General features: G+C 40.8%; 2 protein-coding genes across 3 annotated transcripts in view; one reads left to right on the top strand and one right to left on the bottom strand.

Moving 5' to 3' along the window:
* Window positions 1-8,203: 8,203 nt before the first annotated feature.
* Window positions 8,204-16,774, bottom strand: taldo1 (transaldolase 1). Its single transcript, XM_035167571.2, has 8 exons — window positions 16,585-16,774; window positions 12,869-12,992; window positions 12,001-12,108; window positions 11,088-11,219; window positions 10,768-10,943; window positions 10,199-10,396; window positions 8,751-8,896; window positions 8,204-8,669 (listed from the first exon to the last, which is right to left on the bottom strand). The coding sequence occupies exons 1-8, from the start codon at window positions 16,682-16,684 to the stop codon at window positions 8,637-8,639; spliced, it is 1,017 nt and encodes a 338-aa protein (XP_035023462.1). The 5' UTR covers window positions 16,685-16,774; the 3' UTR covers window positions 8,204-8,636.
* A 1,679-nt stretch (window positions 16,775-18,453) lies between these two features.
* Window positions 18,454-23,191, top strand: part of tspan4a (tetraspanin 4a) — a 124,071-nt gene continuing 119,333 nt past the window's right edge. Inside the window, exon 1 of one of the 2 annotated variants that reach the window (XM_035164144.2) lies at window positions 18,454-18,572. The gene's annotated coding sequence lies outside the window, so the exon portion shown is untranslated. The remainder of the gene's footprint in view (window positions 18,573-23,191) is intronic. The other variant, XM_035164150.2, reaches the window with a different exon arrangement.

Raw genomic sequence — 23,191 nt, 5'->3', positions numbered from 1 at the left:
AAAGAAAGAAAGAAAGAAAGAACTGCAGGGAGTTGGGGCCTGTTACCACAGTCTTGGTGCCGCAGCCGCTCAGGGGGATGCTCGCAGTCAGGTGAGTGTCGTTGTAGGACACAGGACACGTGGGGCTGTTGAGCTGCAGTTCATCCAGCTTGATGTTGGTCAGGGAGGCGATGGGAAGCACCAGACTCATTTCTGTCTTCCCACACTTGAGCTCTGCAGACAGACACCAGCAGATCTGGGTTTATTAATAAACTCTCATGGTCAGTCACACAGATCTAATCAGGGCACTCTGCATCTGAATCACACACTCAACAGTGAAATAACACAAAGAGGAACCTGTTCCAGCAGGTAGCGTCTTCATTTCCCCTGAAATAAAAGGAGAGGGGTATTTTAATAGTTAATAGTTGATCGATTACTGGGTTTTCGGTGAGTGGAGCGACAGTAAAGCATTTTTATGATGTTTTAACAAAACTGAAGGACTCACGTTGGTACAACCACACACATCTGGGCTCTGACTGCAAACTGGAAAAGACAATGAGTGCAAATCAACCAAAACAAAAGAAACCATCAAACAAACTGGAATTACCTCCGCCAACCAGTGCACTTTCCGTGTACATATTTCGACGTACTTTTTTTTTTTCCAGCTTCATATAAATTCACTGTGACATTTTACCACTGAAACATAATGACTTCATCTTTTAATACAAGTGACAACTGATGCAAAGTTGAAGAAGCACTCTGGAGACTCTTTGTGGCCTCTGTGACCTTGGAAAGTTAATTTATAGATATGTATGACATGTTTTTTAAAAGGACATTTAAGTGTGAACGAGAAACCTTCGTGTCTCTGACTGAGGTGCGTCCTAATTGGACTGGACTCATCTGGCTCTTGGTGTCTCCAGTGTCGCCTGCGCTTCAGACAGCTCTGTCGCGTTAATTGAAAACAGTGTAACATGGAGAGGTGGGGTGACTCAACTACCTCTTGGTATTTGCAGCGAAGCAGAGGGGCAACAGCGGAGCCAGTTTGTTTTCGGAGCGGACCCAGGCCATGGTCATCGTGGACAAGGGGCCGATTGATTTGAAGCCAACCCTGAAAAGTCCAGGGGGACCAACCACTGCCATCTCTAAGACACTGGAAACATAGAGGGGACACATTTAAACGTACAAGGCAACAAAAGTATTTTTAGACATTTTAATGAAGACTTATTATATCTTTAAAGAACTTCCTTTTCACAAATTACACACACGGGTCATTGTTTAGTTATTTTACCTGCTACATTCACACAATAACAACAGAATGAGAGGAAATAGAAGAACAGACTTGGAAGTGTCGGTGCATTGTTATCACTCGTGTTGTCATCACACCAGACAAACCTGAATTAGCTGCTTTCGTTGCGTTACATAGGTAAAAATAATCATAAACTAATTCATTCAATAATTTGTTTTTTCTTCAAGAGAATATGTCCAAATTCTTTAGTTTCAGCTTCTAAGATGTGAGAATGTTCTGGTCTCTGTTGTCCTCTATGACGGAAAAATCTATTTCTTTGTTTATTAGACAAAAGAATTATTGGCAGAAAAGTATTTACAGAATCATCAATAATAACAATTATTATTAGTTGCAGCCGTTGTGAAGTGTATCCAGAAATGTCGTCTTGAGCAACAACACACCCTAATAAGTTGGGGCTGTATTTTATGTTTTTATGTGCAAGCAGAGACAACAGATGAAGTTAAAAGGCTCGACAGGACTCACCTCTCCAGCACTGACATGAAGTTGCCGTTGAACTTCACCTCCTGGAACGGAAGGACAAACTGCGTGGAGTCCTCTTCAGGGGTGTCGTCCATTGCCACTGGTTCATCACTGCAACTGGTCGACGACTCATCCACTGGATGTGAGGAGAATAGGAGACATTTTGTGAAACTTCAAATGATAACCGGAGGAGGAGAGGAGGAAAAAAGGGCTAAATTTAAAATTTCAATTGTACAAAACAGTTTCAAACAAATTTCAAGCAAAGTAAAAGATTAAAAAGAGTCAAATAAAAGAGGTGAAAAGATTCAGAGAGAAAATGAAAGAAAGAAATTACTAATAAAATAGATAGAACTGTGAAGAATAATACAATTTTAATATTTTGATGTTTTGATTTGGCTTATTCTGTGTGTCTAAACCTCTTTGGTCCATAATGAGCTCTACTGACTTCCTCAACTATCAAACTAGACCGGCAGAGAATCTTCATCGTATAAAACATCTCGTGGTCAGTTTTCTATTAAATATCGTGTGGCACGAAAACGCACATTCATTGGATTCCTCTGTGTCATTGTCTATGTTTAAAAATGGGATGTTTTTAAATATATTTTTTAAATATTTGGATGTAGTGTTCATTTAAGCCATTTCTGATATAACCAAACTAAACCAAGCTAAACTAACCTACTATCTGAGTGACTGACCGGTGAGAGAGAGGTGCACAGGCACGGCGCTGAGGGGTGTGTTGTCTTGCTCGTGGATGTTTTTAGGCACAGGAATCAGGTCCTCTACCATCAGGTAGATGAAGTACGTTCCCGCTGCTGCTTTGCCAGTGAACCTCACCACACATTTCTCCTGGTAAAACCACACAAACAGAATACTATCATGCCAAGTTTTCACTGAGCAGAGAGCCCCGGTGATTCAAGATGACTGGGGCCATTGTCTCTGGACAGTCTGGCTGTTGTTGCCAAGGAGGTTTCAGTCCTGTCTGCTGTTCGTTTGTTAGTTACATTGAAACGTGAGGCTGTATGGGTCAGGGAGGAGCCCATTAAATATAGATATTTTAATCACTTTATTTAACGTTGCATTTTTTGACATTTCCAATGATTTCCCAGGGAAATAACTCTTATATAATTATTCATGTATCTTAGATTAAAAAAAACAGGCCTAATTAGGGGACAGGTTTTTATAAGTGTGTGTAATTTAATGCAGCTTGACTGAATCAAAGGAGACTGTTGGACCTTCGCTGAGGGATGAGCTCTGGTATTCCAGTTATTTTGATGTTATTTACCAAAGCACCTACAGAGCTTTCTAACTTAAACTGGAAGTCAACAGTAGACTGTAAAATACAGTAACATTAAAATATGAGAAATAGAGAAATATCGATTAAAAAGAATAATGATCTTATCTGACGAGGTAAAAAAGTCCAGACAGTGTTCGTACAGTAGGTCGGGAGCGGGTCGTCCACTAACCACAGGGTCAGCACTGTATGAAATCACTGTGTGAATACATGTGTGAACGGGTGAACGTTTATTTGATTTTAGTGTAAAAGTGCTTTGCATGGTAGATAAGGCTGGAAAATCACAATTTAAAATGCAAACTCCAAATAAATAACATGTTAGGGGGGAAACGAATGCTTAAAGTTGTACAGAGTGGAATTCTGAGTCGTAATCAAAATGAGAAGTTCTTGTTTATGATAAATGACCTGAACAAAAGATCATTACTGGCACGACTTTTATGAAAAACTTAGTTTGAGTGGATGTAAAAATCTAAAATCTAGTGCAGAGTTTTTGCAGTGAAGGTCAGTGAGTCATTGAAAGTTTTTATGTCATTTGTGGAGTGGACGGCTCCTGGTGGTTCTACCTAACTTAAAGTCGTCCCTTCACTCTATGCACGATCCGGCTGTCGAGTGAGACACAGAAGTAAATACAATGCTTCAAGTGCTGGACTGCAAAATATGATCAATATGCATTCTGCTGCTGTTTCCCTCTGCTGATTTAAACTATAATTATTTGGCTGACGACTGCTCATGAGCTCTTGCCTAACAATCCTAAATCCCTCTTGTCTGTAAATCTTGTTCTCCTTCATTACTGCGACTGCTTCGTGCGTTTGCGTTCTCTTGAAGTAAGGACACTCATGATCCCCGGCTTCCTGAACCAGAAGAGCTGCTAGTTAAAACAATAGATGGGAGATAAACTCTGGTATTTAATAACTTCTAAGTCTTTTTAACTGATCTACAGTTCACAGCTCTACTCTTCAGTCACTCCCAGGAGATCGTACCCACTCAGGTGGAAGGTGATCTCACCTGATCCAGTTCTATGAAGGAGTGTCGAGGGCAGCTGACACACTCTCCCTGGTCGTCCTGGGCGAAGCGGCATCGCACCCTGTCCCCGTCCAGGTCTTTGACGGACAGACTGAAGTGGTGAGGGCAGTCCACACGGGCCCTGATCCAATTGCACGATTACAGTCAGTGACAAAGAGATAATCAGCTTGTGGAAATCACAAATGCTTGCAGAACAAAGGAGAAAACGAAAGTAGAGGAGGTAAATCTGCAAGGTGTAATGTTTTTACAGTAATCATTCAGGGACCAGACACTTCCTGGAGTCTCTATTTGTCTCTATGCAATTTTTGAGAAAATGTTCTGTTAAGAAATAGTCCAACACACAAAACCTGCATAAATGCTTAGTTGTTGTGAGTACATTTTGGGTTTTGTGTGGATTAAATTGAACAACTGGGATCATGACTGAGCTTTAGAGGTGCAGGAAGGCAGCTTTTGTTGTATTAAGCCAGACTACAGCTGTTTGAGTGTCATCAATTGTCTCATCAAATTAATTCTATCATTGTATTTCCCAAAATGTTGCATCAGGCCTCATTTTCCTCATTTTATTTAATCTCAGAGTCACTGCTGTGCTTATTTTAAACATCTACAAGTCCACATCATGTATATTGAGTTTATTTAACCGGTCAGAATGAAGTAATTTCTTACATTTTGAGAGTATGTGTGTTGTATTTGTAAAATTACCTTAGTGGAGGAGGAAGAGCAACAAAAGCAGGATGATTGAGTCTCCCGGTGTTCTCCCGAACCAGCGGTCGTGCTTTCAGTGATACATAAAACTTTGTGTTGGACCTGAACATTTAGTGGAAAACACACGTAAGAGGGACTGAAACACACTGAGAGACCAAAGATAATAGTAAGTTCAGATGTTCAGGTCTCATACCCTAAACTGATGGAGCCAGTGTAATCACTGGGGACATTTTTCTGCCACTGGCGGACACACCAGCCAGGTTGGGGTTTGGTGCCGTTGAAGGGGAAAGAGGTCTTGTGGACCAGACAGTCCTCGCCTTCAGCGCACAGGCCCGTCAGCGCTGGACAGGGAGTGGGAGTGATGACGGTGAAATGTGCTCGCACCTGCAGGAGGCAAAGCGACAAAGCTTTAATGAGCTGAAACAGATTTTATTACTGAGCCGAGGACAGAAGAACAGGCAGGGCGAGTGCAGCTGCTCCCAAACAAACCAGAGACATTTGCTCGAACTATTATCTCATTCACTAAGAATTATAATGCTCAGTTTGTCGTGCCTTGACTGCATTATGGGATTATCAGGGTCTAAATCTTTTATGCTTTGTGCCCAGTTCATGGGGATATTAATGGATCAAATCATTGAATATAACAATTAAATAATTAATTAATAAATTACAATAACTTCTATGCTCAAATAATTTGACCAAAATAAATAGATTAAAGATTAAGAGTTGCTCTTCTAGTTAAAAAGGCAAAGACCAAGACCCTCCGAGAGTTCAATAACTGGCTCTTGTCTTTTAAGTAAGAAAAAATAAGGTTTTTCCTTATTCATTAACAAATCCCTGATAGGTTTAATAGGTTGTAACCAATAAACAATTCACTAATAAAGTTATTTTAAGGTTTATAAAGTTTGTAGTGAAATAAAACAACAATGGAAACTGTGAGAAATACCTACAAAGTTCCTAGTGACAATGGTTTCCACACAATTTCAAACTACTGAGATAAAAATAACATAATGCTGAGGAGGATTGAAATTATAACTTTTAATTCTCTGTAACCTTCAAACAGTGGAAAGAACTATTGGTGTGTTTCCCACATTACCTCAGATGGCAACAAAAAACAAAATCCGCCAGTGCAACAGAGTTTGGACTTGGACAATAATTTGAGGTGAGAGAAAGTTTTCCCACCGTTTTCCCTCCATCACTTTCCAGGGGCACAGCGTGGACGGTCATCCCCAGAGAAGAGGCCTCGCAGGCAGGGCCCGACAGGAGCAGCGTCAGGCCCTGCACCAGGACGCAGAGTCTGAGAAGCATCTCAGCGGCTCAGTCACACAGGACGTCAGAACCTTCAGGACGAACAGAGACAGGAGGCCTTGAGCAGCCGGGACACTGAGCAGACTCATGTGATGTGTCTCATAACGTCTCGTGTGTTGTTTAAAGGACGTACTGAGTTTTGACACCTTCGGAGACGTGGCTGCTGTTTGACGTCAGTGTGACGAGGATGTGATGGAACCGCTCTCTCATTCTTTTGGAGAAAAAATATGTCCCATAATTACCGTGTTGACTGAAATTCCTGATATGAAAGAAATATTCAATTGGTCGTGTGTGGAGCTTGTGGTATGTACTGTAAGCATGACAGGTAAAAGTACTGCAATGGAAAAGTTGCCATTTTATCACAGTAATCAACAAAGAGGTGCGATCAATAATTTAAAGCATATATTCACTAAGAAATCATCTGAGGCTTAAACGAGCTATTTTAACATGAAACAACAAACATAAACACGATATTTAAAGAAATAATGAAAATTCACATTCGTAGTCGTGGACACAGTCATAACTCAAATGATAAAACAAGGGAAGGAACACGCATCAGGACACTTGTTACATACGACTGCACAAACATGAGGAGCAAAGCATACTCTGCTGTATATACTCAAAACTGTCATCGTATACTCCCCATTCAAATAGTTTGAATATTGTAAAACCATTGCATAATCATGGTGTCATTTATACCACGTAATGACGAATGGTTGATTGATCAAAATCAGCTGTAGATCATGTCTCTTAATGAACCATATGAACTTTAGGCCGAAAGAGACCTGGAAAAATACATTTTCTTACCTGGCGTCGTCCTCACTAGTTATACATGATACAATGAGGAATCATTTACCGATCACTACAAACTTCACATTGTCTTTCTAACTCTACTTTAACACTGGAGTTTTCTTGGAAAATGTGTTTTCAGACCATAGTATTTTTGTTGACCTTGAACTTGACCTGATAGTATTCATCTAACGAATGAGTTATGTCAAATAACACATTTCTTTAATGCTTTAAGGAGACATTGGAACAATAAAGCTGTGTACGGAAATATCAGTGGCACACATCTTTGTTTACATTAGATAAGGCCCCTTAGCAGTTTAATAGGACCCTGATCTTTTATGCAATGTGTACTGTCTGTATATTAGTGTATAAATATTGTAGTATACTTTAACTTAGGTGATTTTAATTCCATTTTGACACATTCCAAGGCAGTAAGATGCTAATTAAATTACAATGTGATTAAAAGGGTGAAACAGTCTGTGCTGTGAGGTGAACTGGTTTGAATATTTTTGTTATTACAGAGCTGAGCAGCTCATGACTCTTAATTTTGTTCTCCTAGAACACAACTTCCAAAACAGTATTTAAAAGTATTTTGCACATCTAATGAACTTGAATTAACCCTTGAGCTTTTGACAAAAACACAGAGGCTGAATCTTTTGAAGCAACATGTTAAAGTACATTTTGTATTATTCTTTGTTGTAAACTGGCCACTGAAGTACACGGGTGTCACTTTTCTGAGGTTATTTAAATAAATACTTTAAAATCAAGCTCATTTTTAGATTTATTCCTGTTAATGAACAATTATTATCGTCAGCTTAAAGACTAAATTGGTAACTCAAATATAATTTAGTAAAAAAATGTGCCTCTGCTCAAAAGACAAAAATCTCCCAGCGCCGGAGAAATAACAATATTGAGTCGACTCTAAACTCGGAATCAATGAAACACAACAACCACAAAGAAATCAAACTCAATCTAAAGCGCAAGTAAAAATAATGAAAACTCAGATTACCTTGAGCCACTGGTAAAGCTTTGAAGTCCCAAGTTATATATAATTCTAGTCCGGCATCAAACATGTGTTAGGAGTTTCCAGTAAATGTGTTCCGTCTACAGGACTCAGGAAGTTAAGGGGACGTTTAGGTGAATTTGTTCAGCAGTGGAATGAAGTTAAACCGGCTCAACTAGATTACATAAAAGAGGCACGACTAGCTGCACGCAACGAGGACCAGAAAAAGTTAATTATAGTTTCCCCCCAGTCACGAAGCAAAAACATATCTGAACATACAGTCAATGCAGTCAGACACCTGTTGTGACAGTTAAAGAAAGGAGCAGCACAACGAAATCACCCATGAAGGTTAAGACGTTTATTTATTCAAAGAGCAAAATATAATATTCTAAGGAATGATGGTACAGTTGTCTTCATCGACCTGAGTCTGGAGCTAATTAAATCGTCCTTCCTGGTCCAAGGGAGCACATGGTCCTTTCTAGTAGTCACACAATTACTATTCAAGTCTCATTAAGACATTTCTCCTGCAGAAGTGCTTACGTTGTTCCTTTCCGTTTAAGTTTCTAGTAAATATTAGACTATTTCACATAAACCTCACACAGACATTCGCATTTATCATTTATGTTTGGTCAGAAAACAGCTGGTCCCAGTCTAAGAGGAGAGTTGTCCATTCAGGATCCCTGGAGTTTGGTCAGGTGAGGAGAGGGAAGGCCTTCTGGTGCTTTGGACCTTCTATCACGTCCTGCCGACGCAGCCGGAGAAGCCAGATCTGTCCTTTACTTGCCGTTTTTCACATTGAGCATTTTCTCCTGTGATTCAAAATCAAAAAGTGAGCATAGCAAACTTAACAATACCCTGGGAATCATCTCTCAGCTGCCTGACCCCCTTACTTTGATCATGGTCTCCAGCTTGATGGCGTCTGCAGCGAACTTGCGGATGCCATCAGACAGTTTCTCCACTCCCATGCGGTCCTCGTTGTGCTCCCAGCGGAAATCATTCTCATCCAGGTGGATCTTCTCCAGATCACAGGCCTTGGCTGCAAAAACAAACGGGTCAAAGTGGAAACGTGTTGTGGGCTCATAGATTACACATTCCCTCTAAGAACTATGAGCTTTATATATGTGCAGAGCCTCTCTCACAAAGTCTTAATCTAACCAATAAATCCAGAAATCTGTCTCTGTCCGACCATTGAGTTTCTCAATAATCACTCATCCATTCAACTTTTAACTTGGCAGGTGTATTTCTGAGGAGCAGAGTTAAGTGTTTTGGATGAAAGACCCTGACCCTAATGCTGGATGTATTTAAAACACTTGCTGTGTACAACTACAACATAATCGCTGTATCACAACCGGGCATCTGGGCTCTGAAGTAAAAAACACCACTGGAGTGCCATTGGTGAGGGTTTTTATGCCTTAACCCATTTAGCGTGCGTTTCCCTTTAGAGCAGGATGGCATTGTTATCGTTTTCAGGACGTGATGAAATACTTTGTGCTTTGCCGAAAACCTTGTGGGAAAAGGCAAAATGCATAATGGCTTGTTAGCCCTTAGCCCTCAAAGAAGCTTGTACACTTGTGTTTCAGACCATGACTGATGCTCCAAGCGGCAACGGCAATACTGAAGCAGAGTGCAGAAGTGTTTCATTGACGAAAACAACTAAAATAACGAGGAAGAAAATTCAGACCCAGACGATGTTCCTGCTGACCCACTGACCAAGACTCAGTCAGACATGTTTGAGGAAGAGGATGATGAAGAACGGGGGATTTGCCGGCTTTATTGGGTTCTTAAAAATGTTCAACGTTTAGGGAAAAGGGAATGATTTACAATGAGACAAATGTTTTATGTTTATCAAATGTTTTTTATTTCATGTCCTCTGCTTCAGAGGCTAATAAAAGTTGTCAATTCAGAAAACCCTCAGGTTTGAGATAGTTGCTTTTTAAACTAAGCTTAGATTGCATTTTGATTTGGCACCTCAGTTAAACTCCTGGCCTAACCAGTTACTGTGCGTCTATCCCATAATCAGTCATGGCAACACTATCTCTATATAATTAAATGACGGCCAATTACTGAACACAATAGTCCTTTGAAGCAAGTGTGAAATACAATTGAAATTGTAATCACAGGTGTGCCGTGCAGAGAAGTCGGGGTTCATTTGCGTTTTTATTTCCATATTTATTACGATCTCACTAGGCGTCAAAGAATTTAGTCCAACTGCGATTATCTGAAGTTAAATCTGATGTACTTTGGTCAAACCTCGTCCCTTTCTATATTTACAGTTCACTGAATGTCTATGAACAAATACAAGTATTTTGCAGGAAGGCTCTGAGAAGAAGGGCAGTACCTTTCTCCACATTGAGCATCTCTGGGACGGTGCTGTGATCCTCGCTGAGCTCTGCCAGCAGCCCAGGGGAGATGGTGAGCAGGTCGCATCCTGCCAGGGCTTTGACCTCACCCGTGTTTCTGAAGGAGGCGCCCATGACCACGGTGCTGTAACCAAACTTCTTGTAGTAGTTGTAAATCTTGGTCACACTCAGCACACCTTCGGGGGATGAAGGGATTAGTCAAACATGCGGACGTCTCTGGTTCACAATCTTACCACCAACACCACCACTGCAGTTCCATTACAGTGACACCATGTTCAAACTTAGTTCTCCTCAAACAACATGGTGTTACGTTTAGGTTTATGAGGCTGATTTAAGGCTCTGACATGTTGTGGTGGAAACATTCATAATCTCTTCCACATTTACCCCATGTTCTACATGAAGCTGAGGCATGTTCCCATGCTATGATGAACGGATACATGCGTGTGAAAAGAGTTACGCACATCCTAAAAACATAAATTTATGGTAAACTGTTTACACCATTACTATCAGAAAGGTGGGTTTCATTGCCAGGAATGGGCAGTATTACCTGGGTCTTCATGTGGCTCGTAGCCCTTTCGGCCTGTATTCTCCTTGTACCAGTCCATGATGCGTCCAACGAAGGGCGATATGAGTGTAACATTAGCCTCTGCACAGGCCACAGCCTGAGCGAACGAGAACAGAAGGGTCATGTTGCAGTGAATGCCGTGCTTCTCCTCAAGCTCCCTGAACAAAAGAAAGACGAATATTATTTTCAAAAACCCTACAAACAGCAAATCGGTATAGATGATAACAGGCATTTTTCCTGCAGTGCGATGTGAAACCAACTTCTGGACCATAGCGAACACATAGCACACATCACATACTCACTTGCCAGCCTGGATCCCCTCCCAGGTAGAAGACAGTTTGATAAGCACACGCTCCTTACTGATGCCTGCCTCTTTGTACAGAGCAATGAGCCTCAGAGCCTTGGCAACCATTTCATCTTTATCGAAAGACAATCTGTCAGGGGTAGAACAACACAAGACATGAAGCATCACTGGCTTGTGTAATTGCAGTGATTTAACGGGGCTGCTGTGTCGCTGCTGGGAGTTTAGGTTTATTAAATAAAGACGTGGTTTGATCCCCAGCTGCTACGTGATCATATGTCCTTAAATACATTCAAACACACTGTTTGCTCCTTTTGTTTCCCTTGTGTGAAAAGATGGATGACAGACAAAGTAAAAAGGTTTTTAGATAAATGCAGTTATTGTTACAGCAAACATTATGAAAGGATGAAGTGTATTCTTGACATTAGAGTGATGACATAACTAATAAGTGGTTCTGTGAATACCAGTCTTCTGAGATCTATTATGAGTAATGCTGAAGGCAGCCGAAATACCCTCTGGGTACTGTCGCTGGCGCTGTTCAGTCCTGGTTCATGCTTCTGTCTCGAGTAAGTACGTCGGTTCATACCTGCCATTAAAATGTATCTCCACGTTTCTCACGGCACCTTTTGTGTTTGTGAATTTCACTCGTCTGCTCTGTATGCAAACACAAGCATACTCCATTTTGGTTGGAGGAGACCAAATTGTGTTGTTTTAAGCCAGTCTGATGATGACAGACAAGTCTAATGTCAACGTGTGTGTGTGTGTGTGTGTGTGTGTGTGTGTGTGTGTGTGTGTGTGTGAGTGTGTGTGGTGTAGAGAGAGACTAGGATGCATGTTAATAGCAGGTCTGTGCAGGGCCACAGTAAATGCTTCCTGTCATAGTTTGCCGATTGTGATGTGTCGTTTGCGTCTACCTGGCATCCACCTCAGTGGAGACTCTGCCTGGAACCTTCTTGAGAATCTCCAGCCCGAAACTCACAAACAGCTTGTCCATGGTGTTGGCAACCTGCTCGTCCTCAGTTCTGAACAAAGAAGGAAACAACAGATGTCTCAAACATCCACAAGGACTTAACATGGGCCCCATCAGCGTCTCTATGGGATCAGACACCTAAGAATTGGACCTCTACAGGGGCAGCATGCTTCACTGCCTGGTATACTGCAACCTCACCAGCATAGGGTGCAAGGGGCTGGGGAAGCTTGTGCATACAGCATTGAGTTGCACACCCAGCGATGCCTCAGGAAGTCCTAGAGGTTAATAAATGTCACATCACATGTCAACAATCCCTTCTGCCCCATGGTAATAAAGGACTCCCCAGACTCTCACCACCACACAGTGGAATGGCTTCTTCCCCACCGGCCACAAGACTCCTGAATAAATATCTTCCACGACAGTCACGCACATACAAAGTGTAATATTTAACAACTGTACATAGCATTCAACACACACACATTAAATGTAATCGCAATGACAGAATTCTTATTTGATTACTGTACATTTTGTTTTATGATTGTTATTAGTGTCGTCTATAATTTCCCAGTTTACTCAGAATGGCCGATCCCTTTTTTTTTTTTCACACCTCTGTACTCTGGTGTAACCGGTTAGACAAATCACATCTTGAATAATAACATGATTTAATAAGATACTTTTGCTTTTCTTCACAGATACGTCAGTGCTGCGTATATTCAGGTTTGATCTCTGGGGTATTCAAAGAGGTGTAATTAAAAGAATTGTTTAATTCAAAAGGTGTCTGGTTTAGCTCTTTAACGTGTGCAACCTCTTACCCGCCTTTGGCGATGCCGTATTTAATGGCCTGATCCAACAGCTGCTGGTAGGCTGGCATCTTCGCAGCAGCCAGGATGAGTGATGGGTTCGTGGTGGCATCCTGAGGCTTGTACTCTTCAATAGCTGCAGGGTGGGAAGACACAGCAAGGTCACATACATGCATATCATATTCCTCATTAAGTTCGGGATTGGTTCTTTTTTGCATTTCTAATACACTGCAAATGTGTTTCTTTGAATCTTACAGAACTTAAGGTCTACTAATAATAATAATTTGTTTTTTTACTTTTTCAATGTAAATATGCTGTAAACCTCAGATTTCAGTTTGATACAAGGTTTTTCTTAAAAAGGTATTCCTTAGAAGTTATTTTTCTACACATTATAATTTGGAGAGAACTCTGACTTGTTGATTCAATGACATACAGCTGGTCTGGTGAAGCAATTGCGCCATCTAGTGTGTAGATGTTACACTTCAGCATTCTCTGAAAAACCTGTTCAGATTCATTCGAGGCAGATGATATCACAGTTTCTTATCACATGAAGATAACATCTAACATCACCTGAGGAAAGACAAAGGTTTGACTGTATGATAATTGGTTAAATGGTAATTTGTTTATTACAAAAGCTTGATTATACGTTTCTGTACTTAACAGTTTTGACAAACTGACCTATAAAGATGAGTAATGGTAACTCAGGTTGTTCCAGAGCCTAGAGAAAGATTTTAATATCATCCCTCTTGTCGCTCACAGCACTGACCTGCAAATTTTGATTTAATATGCGAGAGCGGCAGGATCCTTGTGATGGGGCAAAGTGGTTTAGTGTGAGTTCAGTCAGTGTTGCAAGCTCTGCAGCCGCAAGAACAAAGACTGCCTCTGTTCTGCAGCCAGTTGTCTGTCAAACCTCATCCAGCAGAAAAATGGATTCCTCAGTAGACAAGAGGGTTTGGACTGGATACCGGTGATATACAGTTCAAGACACTACACGGTTTACGAGCTGCTCGTAAAAGCATTCCCAGAAGACGGGCTCTGGCCTGTTGGCAGATGGGTAGTTTCATAATGTTTCTATAATGTAATAGTGATCCCAAACAGCCATTGAGGACGTGCAGTTCCTTTTGCACTGATCATTCATGTTCATTTCCCCAACTGTACTTAGATCACAGCAAACAACCACATGATACCAGACCGGAATGACTGCATCTTTACAACATTAGCAGTCACATGATTTGGGAGCTTGTTGGAGGGGTACGTATAAAAGGCAAGCGAAAGTACATCTACATAACCACTATAGGAAAAAAAAACATTTCACAGTGAAGAATAATGTTACGCATGTGTACAGAAAACCAGTTTTCTACACACCCACTGTTCTGTGAGCATTGTAGTGCATGAAGATACTAGAGAGATTAAATGAAAGCGAACATTATAGTCACAGTAACCTAAAAAAAAAAAATCAATAGCTTACTTAAAATGACAACACTACCTTAATCTAGAGGTGATATTAGTATGCATATAAGCAGATGACAAACCGCAGCTAAGACCTGCAGCACAGGCCCCATCAGGCCCCTGTCACCAGTTAAATTAATGTTCCAGAGAACATTAACCACCACTTACAGAAGTGAAGTAAGATGGTGGTGTTACAGCATGTTTGACCATGCTCTTGCACGTCCGTGTGTAACAGAGGCGTTGGTGCTTGATTTTAACATGTCTACACTTGCATAACCTTGATTTCATAAACCAGACATAAGTGTACATTTTGAAAAGGACCAACTGCAAATCCTGAATAACCACAGCTCTTATTACTGCTTTAACTGTGCCTATGTTTTATTATTGTGTCTAACAGTCACAGTTGAAGTGGAAGATATTGTGTTGTGAGAAGGTGTTTGTTGGAAAGTTCTGTCCTTGTGTTTGTAATGTTGCTGCATTGGACTGTACACCTTTCAGCCAATTGTTATTAATTTATATAATTAATGTTTTATAATTCTATTTGGGATTGATCTATTTAATGTCAAACAATAGTGATAGAAAACTCCCACAATATCTATTATTCATGATCAACCTCAAGCAACTAACTGCTTCAAAATCAATTCATTTCCAGTCAACAGAATTTGCTGTCAGCTATGTTGGACTGAACTTAATTATACATTAGTTTGTGTTATTGTAATTATACAGTAGCTTGTGTGCAGCCACAGAAAGCACGACTCACTCATGTCATTCATTGGTCTAAAAGGTGTAATTTAATATGAAATAATACTGACACATTAAAACCATTAGATGAAAACAGCAGCTCAAAAATTTAAGTACTAGTCTTTACTTTAGCCTCTAACTAGATCTTGCACTTGTCCACACACTTTTATAATTTTAATCACTTTCTTTTCTGTATTTTATATTTAATTTTCTCTCTATTTCTTTCTTATTTCCTTTTATTTTAAACGTCATTTCAACATCTTATGTTACTTACAATCTGTTACATTTTAATATGCCTTTATTTGTATCTGTATTGTATATAAAGCACTATGAGCTGCATTTCTTGTATGACAGGTGCTATACAAATAAAGTTTATTATACTTATGAGTCAACAGACCGTAAAATATCCAGCAACCATTTAGATAATTCAATCATTTCCTGTCATTTCCTGAACATTTGATTGTTCCACCTTGAAAAGTCACAATCGTCTCTTTTCTTTTTCTTTGCCATACATGACAGTACCACGAATATCTTTGAGTTTAGGACGGTTATTATTGTTATGAGTCGATAGACTGTAAAATATCAGACAACCATTTAGATAATTACATCATTTCCTGGTAATTTTAGAGCATTAATGACAAATTCTGCTGGTTCTATTTTTGAAAAGTCACAATTGTCACCATGAGTATCTTTGAGTTTACGCCGGTTGGTGGCACAAAACAACTTTACAAAATCACCTTCGTCTGTAGAAAAGTAGTTTGTTTATATTTTACAGACATAATTAACAGTTTTACAGATGAATCTATGACGAATATCATCATTGCAGGTAGTATAATCGTTAGTGGCGTAATGCAAACACCCCCCAGTCTTGCTGTGTGAGGTTGTGTATGTGTGTGTGTGTGTTGTGTGTGTGTGTGTGTGTGTGTGTAACATAATCCGCTTCTGGCTGCAGAGTCACAGAGCAGTTGTGTCATGTCATCCTGACTGTGCAGAGTGTGCATGAGGAACTTTCTGGTTTGCATCACAATGCAATAGTGTTTCTGCAAACGGTTCCTCATTCTGACCCATTGAGAAACATGACCTGAACAGAGAGGAACGAGGAAGTAAAAACACAGATTACACCTTGTTCCAGGTTGAGTCACCACCCGAGCTACAGTTTTGAAACACGTCCATATGTCTGTTATGTGCACAGGTAGTTAATTTAAAGTGAAAACACTGCGAGGCAGGTGGGAGGATAATGTAAACAATGCACTTGAGCTATCACGTTAGTTAGCTAGCTTTAGCTACAGGGGCTAAGTTAAGCTACTGTTACTAAATTGGGTAACAACAAGTAATCCGCTTACGACGTTGACAGTTTTAGCAGTTGAAAAGTTCCTGTAAACTTCACTCACACACTCGGTTAGCATGCTGCTTAGCTAGCTAGCATCCAGAGGAGTGAGACCCCGATGCTAATATTTAACTGGCACGGCGGTCATTCACTTTAAGTTGGTTAGCATGCTAGCCCGGCTATCGTTGGCGGAGGCGCCGCGGTGGTTTACCGTGAAAGTCTCCGGTGTCCGCCACCACCACCGTGTGCTTCTTCAGCTGGTTCAGCGCGGACTCCATCTTCCTGCGTTTGTCGGGCGACACACTGGACATGATGAGAGGCGAGCGGCTGCTTTTATACAGAGAAACACGTGAGACACCACAGGACCTCTGACGGGGCCGGGAGCGAGCAGCGGACAGGAAGCGGCCCGCGGGAGCGCGCACCGATACACTCTATCACAGTGGCGGGAGAGGGAGGGAGGGAGAGAGAGAGAGAGAGAGAGGGAGAGAGAGAGCGAGAGAGAGAGAGAGAGAGAGAGAGAGAGAGAGAGAGAGAGGGGGGTTGATAGATAGATAGATAGATAGATAGATAGATAGATAGATAGAGAGAGAGAGAGAGAGAGAGAGAGAGAGAGAGAGAGAGAGAGGGGGATAAATAGATAGATAGATAGATAGATAGAGAGAGAGAGAGAGAGAGAGAGAGAGAGAGAGAGAGGGGGGTTGTCTATAGATAGATAGATAGATAGGAGAGAGAGAGAGAGATGAGAGAGAGAGAGAGAGAGACACAGAGAGAGAGATAGAGATAGAAAGATGGGTGCAGAGCCAAAGTTAATACCTCAAAATTACCAATTAAATGACTTTTACTGACTTACGACAGTTAGTCGATGATTAACAAAGTTAAACCTGTGACATTGAAAGTCATAATATTATGGGCTGTTTCCTTCAAAAGCACAGTCGGTGTAGTTAAAGGATTGATGGACTTATGTGATATGGTTTTTCCATTAAAAAAAGAACAGAGCCACGACTTATTTTTCCTCAAATGTCAACGGGGGGGCTCCAAAAAAAAAGTCCAATTACCTTCCCAGTTTAACTGCTGGATACAAGGTGTCTCTGAAGTACCACTCTCAGTATTCAGCATGTGCAACAGGCAGAGTTTCCACATCACACTTGTGTAAGTTGCCTGTTGGACCATGACTGGTTGTGTCATAAATCATACTCGCTGGGAATCGTTCCACTTTCAGCAGGTGAACTTAAAAACAGTCTAGTGTTAGACTCTGAAACAAGGTACTGCTTTGTTAGACACTAGCTGAAACATTAAATCTAGAAGTACAGATGTAAGAGCATGCACAGTATATAAAAACATACATGAGTGAGAGTTTGAACATTATGATTTGTTGTGTTTGGGTCCCAGAAAGCTGGTACAGATGCTTTCTTAGTGGCAGCAAATGGGGATGCGAATAAATAATAAATTATACATTGAACAATAAACAGACAGCAGACAGCAAAGGGAAGATCAGCACAGACACACTGAGGACAGTGAGATGCAGTTGAGTCATTATGTTGAGAAACTGAGCAGAGAAGTCAGGTTGTGTATGGTCTTGTACATAAGACAAACATCTACATATTTAATCATGTTTTTCCCAACTCAGCAGGTTACATCTATTCATGAAAATGTACCAACTCCAAGTGTTTGTTTCCACAGAGGCCGTAATGGCTGTAGGATAGTGGAACTACTTTTTCTTTTCTTTATACATATCTAAAAACACACAATAACATTTGCTTACAAACCTCCCCGGTGTTTGTGGATGGTCAAAAGTATTTGTATGTATTATAAGCAGTTGTTTGTATTCACCGCCTGCTGCTTTTAAATCGCCCCTTGATTCAGAGCAAATTAGCCAATAACTTACCTCTGGAAATTGTCAGGGGGCCAAACACCAACAGCTCCACAAGGGACCATTATTGCCTTTGTAAGGTGCTGCAGCTGTGCTCGCCACTAGATGTCGCCTTCTTGTTATTTTGGGCAGTCAGTGATTGTGAGAGAGAGAGAGAGAGGGAGAGAGTGTGTGTGAGAGTGAGAGTGTGAATGTGAGAGAGAGAGAGAGAGAGAGAGAGAGAGAGAGAGAGAGAGAGAGAGAGAGAGCCTGTGGGAAGAAACACTTTGAGAAGTTTTGTCAGTCACTGAGGGAAGAAGAGAGGCAGCCAGGACAGAGATAAGTGAGTGGTAAGTCATTTCCATGTTGTTTCTTAGTGTCATAATGAGATGAATCTACTTACACCAACCGTCAGGCTGTTGTTTCCAACTTCTCCTCCTCCTCTTCTTCTTCTCCCCTTTCTCTCCTCTTTAAGTTTGTATTCCAGCAGCTCCCACACTGGTGTCCTCGTTTTTGTGGAGATTGAAATCCGCAGCTCTTGTGGGCTGAGTTTGCCTAATTAGAAGAGATGAAGTATATCCTGGTTTCATTTATCTTGTGTGATTTGGTTAATGAGCGTTGCACCGTGTTTACTTAAGGGAGGGATCACATTCATCACAGCCAACGTGTGCTCCCTGTTCACCAGCACTTTGCTTTTCTCACAAGAAACCAACTCGAGCCCTCGTGTTGTCCAATGCGTTTGTTTTTTATCAGAATGTGGTGATGTGGGAGAGTGATGCTCTCTGACTGGCCGGGGAAGAGTTTCCCTGGACCGCGATGAAAGACAGAAATAAACATGAGGAGAAGAAAAACATTTCAGAATACCAACCATTCCTGAAGCCATTCCCTCCCATCAGTTTTTTTTTTTTCTTCTGGAGGGGTTTCAGGAACTTAAGGCCTGGCTGACTTCTCAGAGCCGTGGCTGGCTGGCAAAGTGCAGAGGAATCCACGGCCATACAATGTGCCCTTATGTTAGGTTAGGCAGAGGTCTTACATTCGCCCGGATGAAGCTGTTCCATATTACATGTAGCACATTAAAAATTGATCTGGACTTTAATGAAGGCAGTGAAGCTGGATTAAGAGGAAATCTATCATGAAAAACACATAAAACTGGAGATGTTCTTTGTGTTCCTGGGCACATTTTTGCTCGTTGCATCAGCAGGATTATATTAGACAAAGATATTTTTTAATAGTTTCTACATTTGTTGCTGATTTTCAACAGCAGTTTGAGAAATGCCCTTTTATGTGAAACCACAAGAGACCATGTGCAACGTAGTTTATTCTGCAGTTCAAACAATAAAATTAAACAGTGCCCCGTTTATTACGTACATGATGTCACTGTTTAACGTTTACTGTATACTCCGACATCCACAAAGCCCAATTCAGCAGCAGCACAAAGCCTCAAGAGTGACCATGAAATTCAATCAACACGTCAATGAAAAGATTCAATGAAAACTGGACAGTATGACCTTCGTGAAAATAGGATTTTTTTACACGACCATCTTATTAGACTTAGCCAGTTGAACCAACTTAACAGGAAGCTGAGTTTATATTAAAACTGAAGTAACAGACAATATATTTTAAAGGATTCATTTCTATTTATATATTCAAATACACATCTAAAACACAAAATGACCCTGATTAGCTAATTGATTAATGGATCAAGAGTTATAATCGAGTAATCATTTCATTGATTTAAGTACAACCATCAACATTTGATGGTTAAAGCCTCTTAAATATTAGGACTTGCTTTTCCCCTTTGTTTTCATATATTGAAAAAATTTGTGGTTTTTGACTCTATTGGTTAAACAAAACTACATTTATGAGCATTATCTTTGGTACAGAAACCTAAAGTGCAAAATGGATGCACCCATACAACTTTTTCTTTATTACATATCAGCTCCGGTACCAAAACTTTAACAGTTGGCAGTTACTAAATATCAATCCAACACCAATGAAAACAGCTTCCTCACTGTGTGGAAATTATTCATAATGTGAAAATATGCATCAGCGATTGTTGTAGTACTAAGAATCATCATGATACTGATGAAAAAATAATCTGTTTTACCTCACATCAAACTTAGTGGGCAGGTTTGTAAACGTGGGTAAACACGCTGAGAAAAGTGATTGAGTCCTTTCCCATCGGCAGCAGAGGAGCGTGCCTCTCTGGCTCTTTCCCCTCGGTGTGTCATGTATGGTGAGCTCTCACCTCGTTTTACAATTAGAAACTGACAAGACCGAGCAGAGACGATAGTCAGAAGTTAGCGAGTCACCTAATTTGCACCTTCACCCGGATGTGACATTTCCGTCACTGCCGATTGGACCCAGGGGTGAATGTTGATTGTGTCTATTCCAACTGCAGACAAAAGCCAGATGTTAGAAACGTGTTACATGACTCCGATCCAGCCGACGGCATCAGAGCATCCCCGTCTTTGAGGCGTGTATTTGATTATCTTTCTTTGATTAATTGATCATAAAGTCCAATCAATAGAATAATCAGTAATGGAAGTAACCGTTATCTGCAACGAGGGAAATGTGGTAGTAGTAGGAAAAGTAGTAGATTGACGAGGCAGCTTTATGGAAAATAGGTGCAAAGAAAGATGTAAATTAGAAACTGAAATAAAACGAAAGTTTCAAGGAGGAGACGTCTGCCTTCAGTCCCCACTCAGGAATAGTTCAAATAGTTTTATGCTAAAAATGTATCACAAGGCACAGACTAAATCCCAGTCCTGTTAGATTAAATTTCATTTGCGATAAGTTGAACATTACTGAAAAAGACAGGTTCTAGTTTCAACTTAGAGATAAAGTGGGGCTCATGTTCTATGTATAACTTAATGACTGCTGCTGCTGCTGCTTCCAGCTCACAGTGACAGGCCGGGACTGCTCCGACACATTCCAGGATGTTGCACACATAAGAGACAGTGGAAGAGAAGGAGGCAACATCCCTTTCTCATGTCCTCCCACATTTCATCAGCTCCGGCTCGACTGATGACCTGATGGCTCTGGACAGTTGGCAGCTGCCCACTGTTTACCTTCAGCTGCCTGAGACCAAAGCTGCTGCCAGAGTCTTTTTCATTCTGCAGCTTTACAGTGCACATGGCATCTCGCTGTTTTGATGGAAGCAGTGAAAATATGTTGGAGGGAGGAGGTGTCGAGTGTTTTCTTTAATCGTCACGGCTGTTATTTGTCCAGCTACAGCTCCGCGGCTGACACGCCGGCTTCTCTAGGTGGGGCAGCTCCCTGGATAATTGCCCTGAACACTAGCTCTACTGAAGGTGGATATAACAAGGCTACATTATACTGCTGCCTGTAGGTGTGTGTGTGCGTCTGTGTGTACACACTGTTCTGCTCTGAATTCACTCACCCAATTTCCCCCCAGTTGCCTCAGGAGCATATTTTTGTGCCAGATTTCAGCCAGACTTCGCCGCTTTTGTTCCCTCGCTATATTCCACCGCCTGCATCTTCTTGAAGCCCACTTCTCTTCAGCTCCCACCAGAATAAGAGAAGGGGGCTGAGGAGGGTGGGGTTCAGTTAAGTTGAATATACTGTAGGTAAAATACAATATGTAAGGTACGTCTCTATCTTCTGATCTTCACTCCTGCTCTGTCAGACGGAGATGAATGAGAACAGAAACAAAAAATATATATCTTATGTCATGGGAAATCAGATACAGGTAATAGTGATAGAGGATGAATGTCCAGTTTCCTGCTGCCTCGTATGCAGTGAGAGATGGAGCCAAACCACAGAGTGAAACAAAGGAAAAACATCTCTTTGCCTTGTGATGAACATAGAGCGATATTACACAGCACACCATTAATTATAGGCACTACACCACAGCAGATATAGGACTGCAAAGTATGATAAGGCCTATATAAATTAATTATTGGGCCAGAATTTGAAAAAGATTACAGGAGATTAAAGTTTAATTCTTCTGGTGGAATAAACTCTGTAGCTGCAGCAGAAGGGATATAAAGAAATACAAAGAAAAACTATTAGGTGTTAGGATATTGAACCAGGAAAAACCCAATTACACATCGATTTCAGGCAGTTCCCATTCTAAACCTGTCTGTTTGGCTTGGCCTGTGGTAATACTCCAGAGCTACTTCAGGATTATCCCTAGTCATGAGTAATGCCAAGGAATAAAAGCAGGCATAACAGGCCTCCAATATACTATAATGGAGCTTTTTATAAACAGTCTTTGGTGCAGACTGGAGTTTGGAAACTTTGAGTTCATCCTACCTGGTTTATCTGCAATGCAGATTTTTATTGTCAAGGTTTCTTATCAAATGAAACTGAATTAGCTTTGCTTCATTGGACACTGCGCTTCCCTGGCCTCTTAACAATACACAAGCCAAGTGTAAAGCTGCTAAGATGTGGTATGCGAGTCACATACAGACGCTCGTTTGTGGAATTAGTGGATAGATTTACAGAATTCCACGTATGTGAACACGTAAGCGCTGATTTATGTTACTGCCAGAGGGGGCTGTTAAAAGTTGAATGCCCGATGCCCACGCCCAAAGTAAACCTTATGGAAAAACACTTTCCATACAGTAACCCCAACCCATATACGCCTAAAAAACTACTTAATGTTAAAATGACATGTAAGAATTTGTATAGTATATAATATTACACAAGATATGGACCTCAGTGTCTCTAGTACTCAATACTATAACAATATTGTTTTCTGTGGGAAATTCACTTATTTGCTCTCTTGCAGTGACTTAGATCAAATTAAATCTCAGATTGGTCTGTTAAATATGAAACTTTTATATCTAACAGACCAGTATGAAGTTGCTGTGTACAGCTTGTATACAGCTGGTTAAAAACAGAAGGAACTCGCCTGGTGACATAATCTTCCTCCCAGAACCTGTAAAACTACACGAGCTGTTGTTTGTTTAATCCGTGCAACAATCAAAGTGTGAAGAAACGT

Source organism: Hippoglossus stenolepis, chromosome 1 (assembly GCF_022539355.2).
Source record: "Hippoglossus stenolepis isolate QCI-W04-F060 chromosome 1, HSTE1.2, whole genome shotgun sequence".
Taxonomy (NCBI): Eukaryota; Metazoa; Chordata; class Actinopteri; order Pleuronectiformes; family Pleuronectidae; genus Hippoglossus; species Hippoglossus stenolepis.
Note: the sequence above shows the minus strand (reverse complement) of the source record. Positions and strands in the feature narration are given on the sequence as shown.

Coding starts and splice junctions, on each gene's coding strand:
- taldo1 (XM_035167571.2), bottom strand. CDS start 16,684: ATGTCCAGTGTGTCGCCCGACAAACGCAGGAAGATGGAGTCCGCGCTG. Junction 11,220..12,000: donor TCCACTGAGGTGGATGCCAG/GTAGACGCAAAC, acceptor TACCCCTGACAG/ATTGTCTTTCGATAAAGATG. Junction 8,897..10,198: donor GATGCTCAATGTGGAGAAAG/GTACTGCCCTTC, acceptor TTGTTTTTGCAG/CCAAGGCCTGTGATCTGGAG.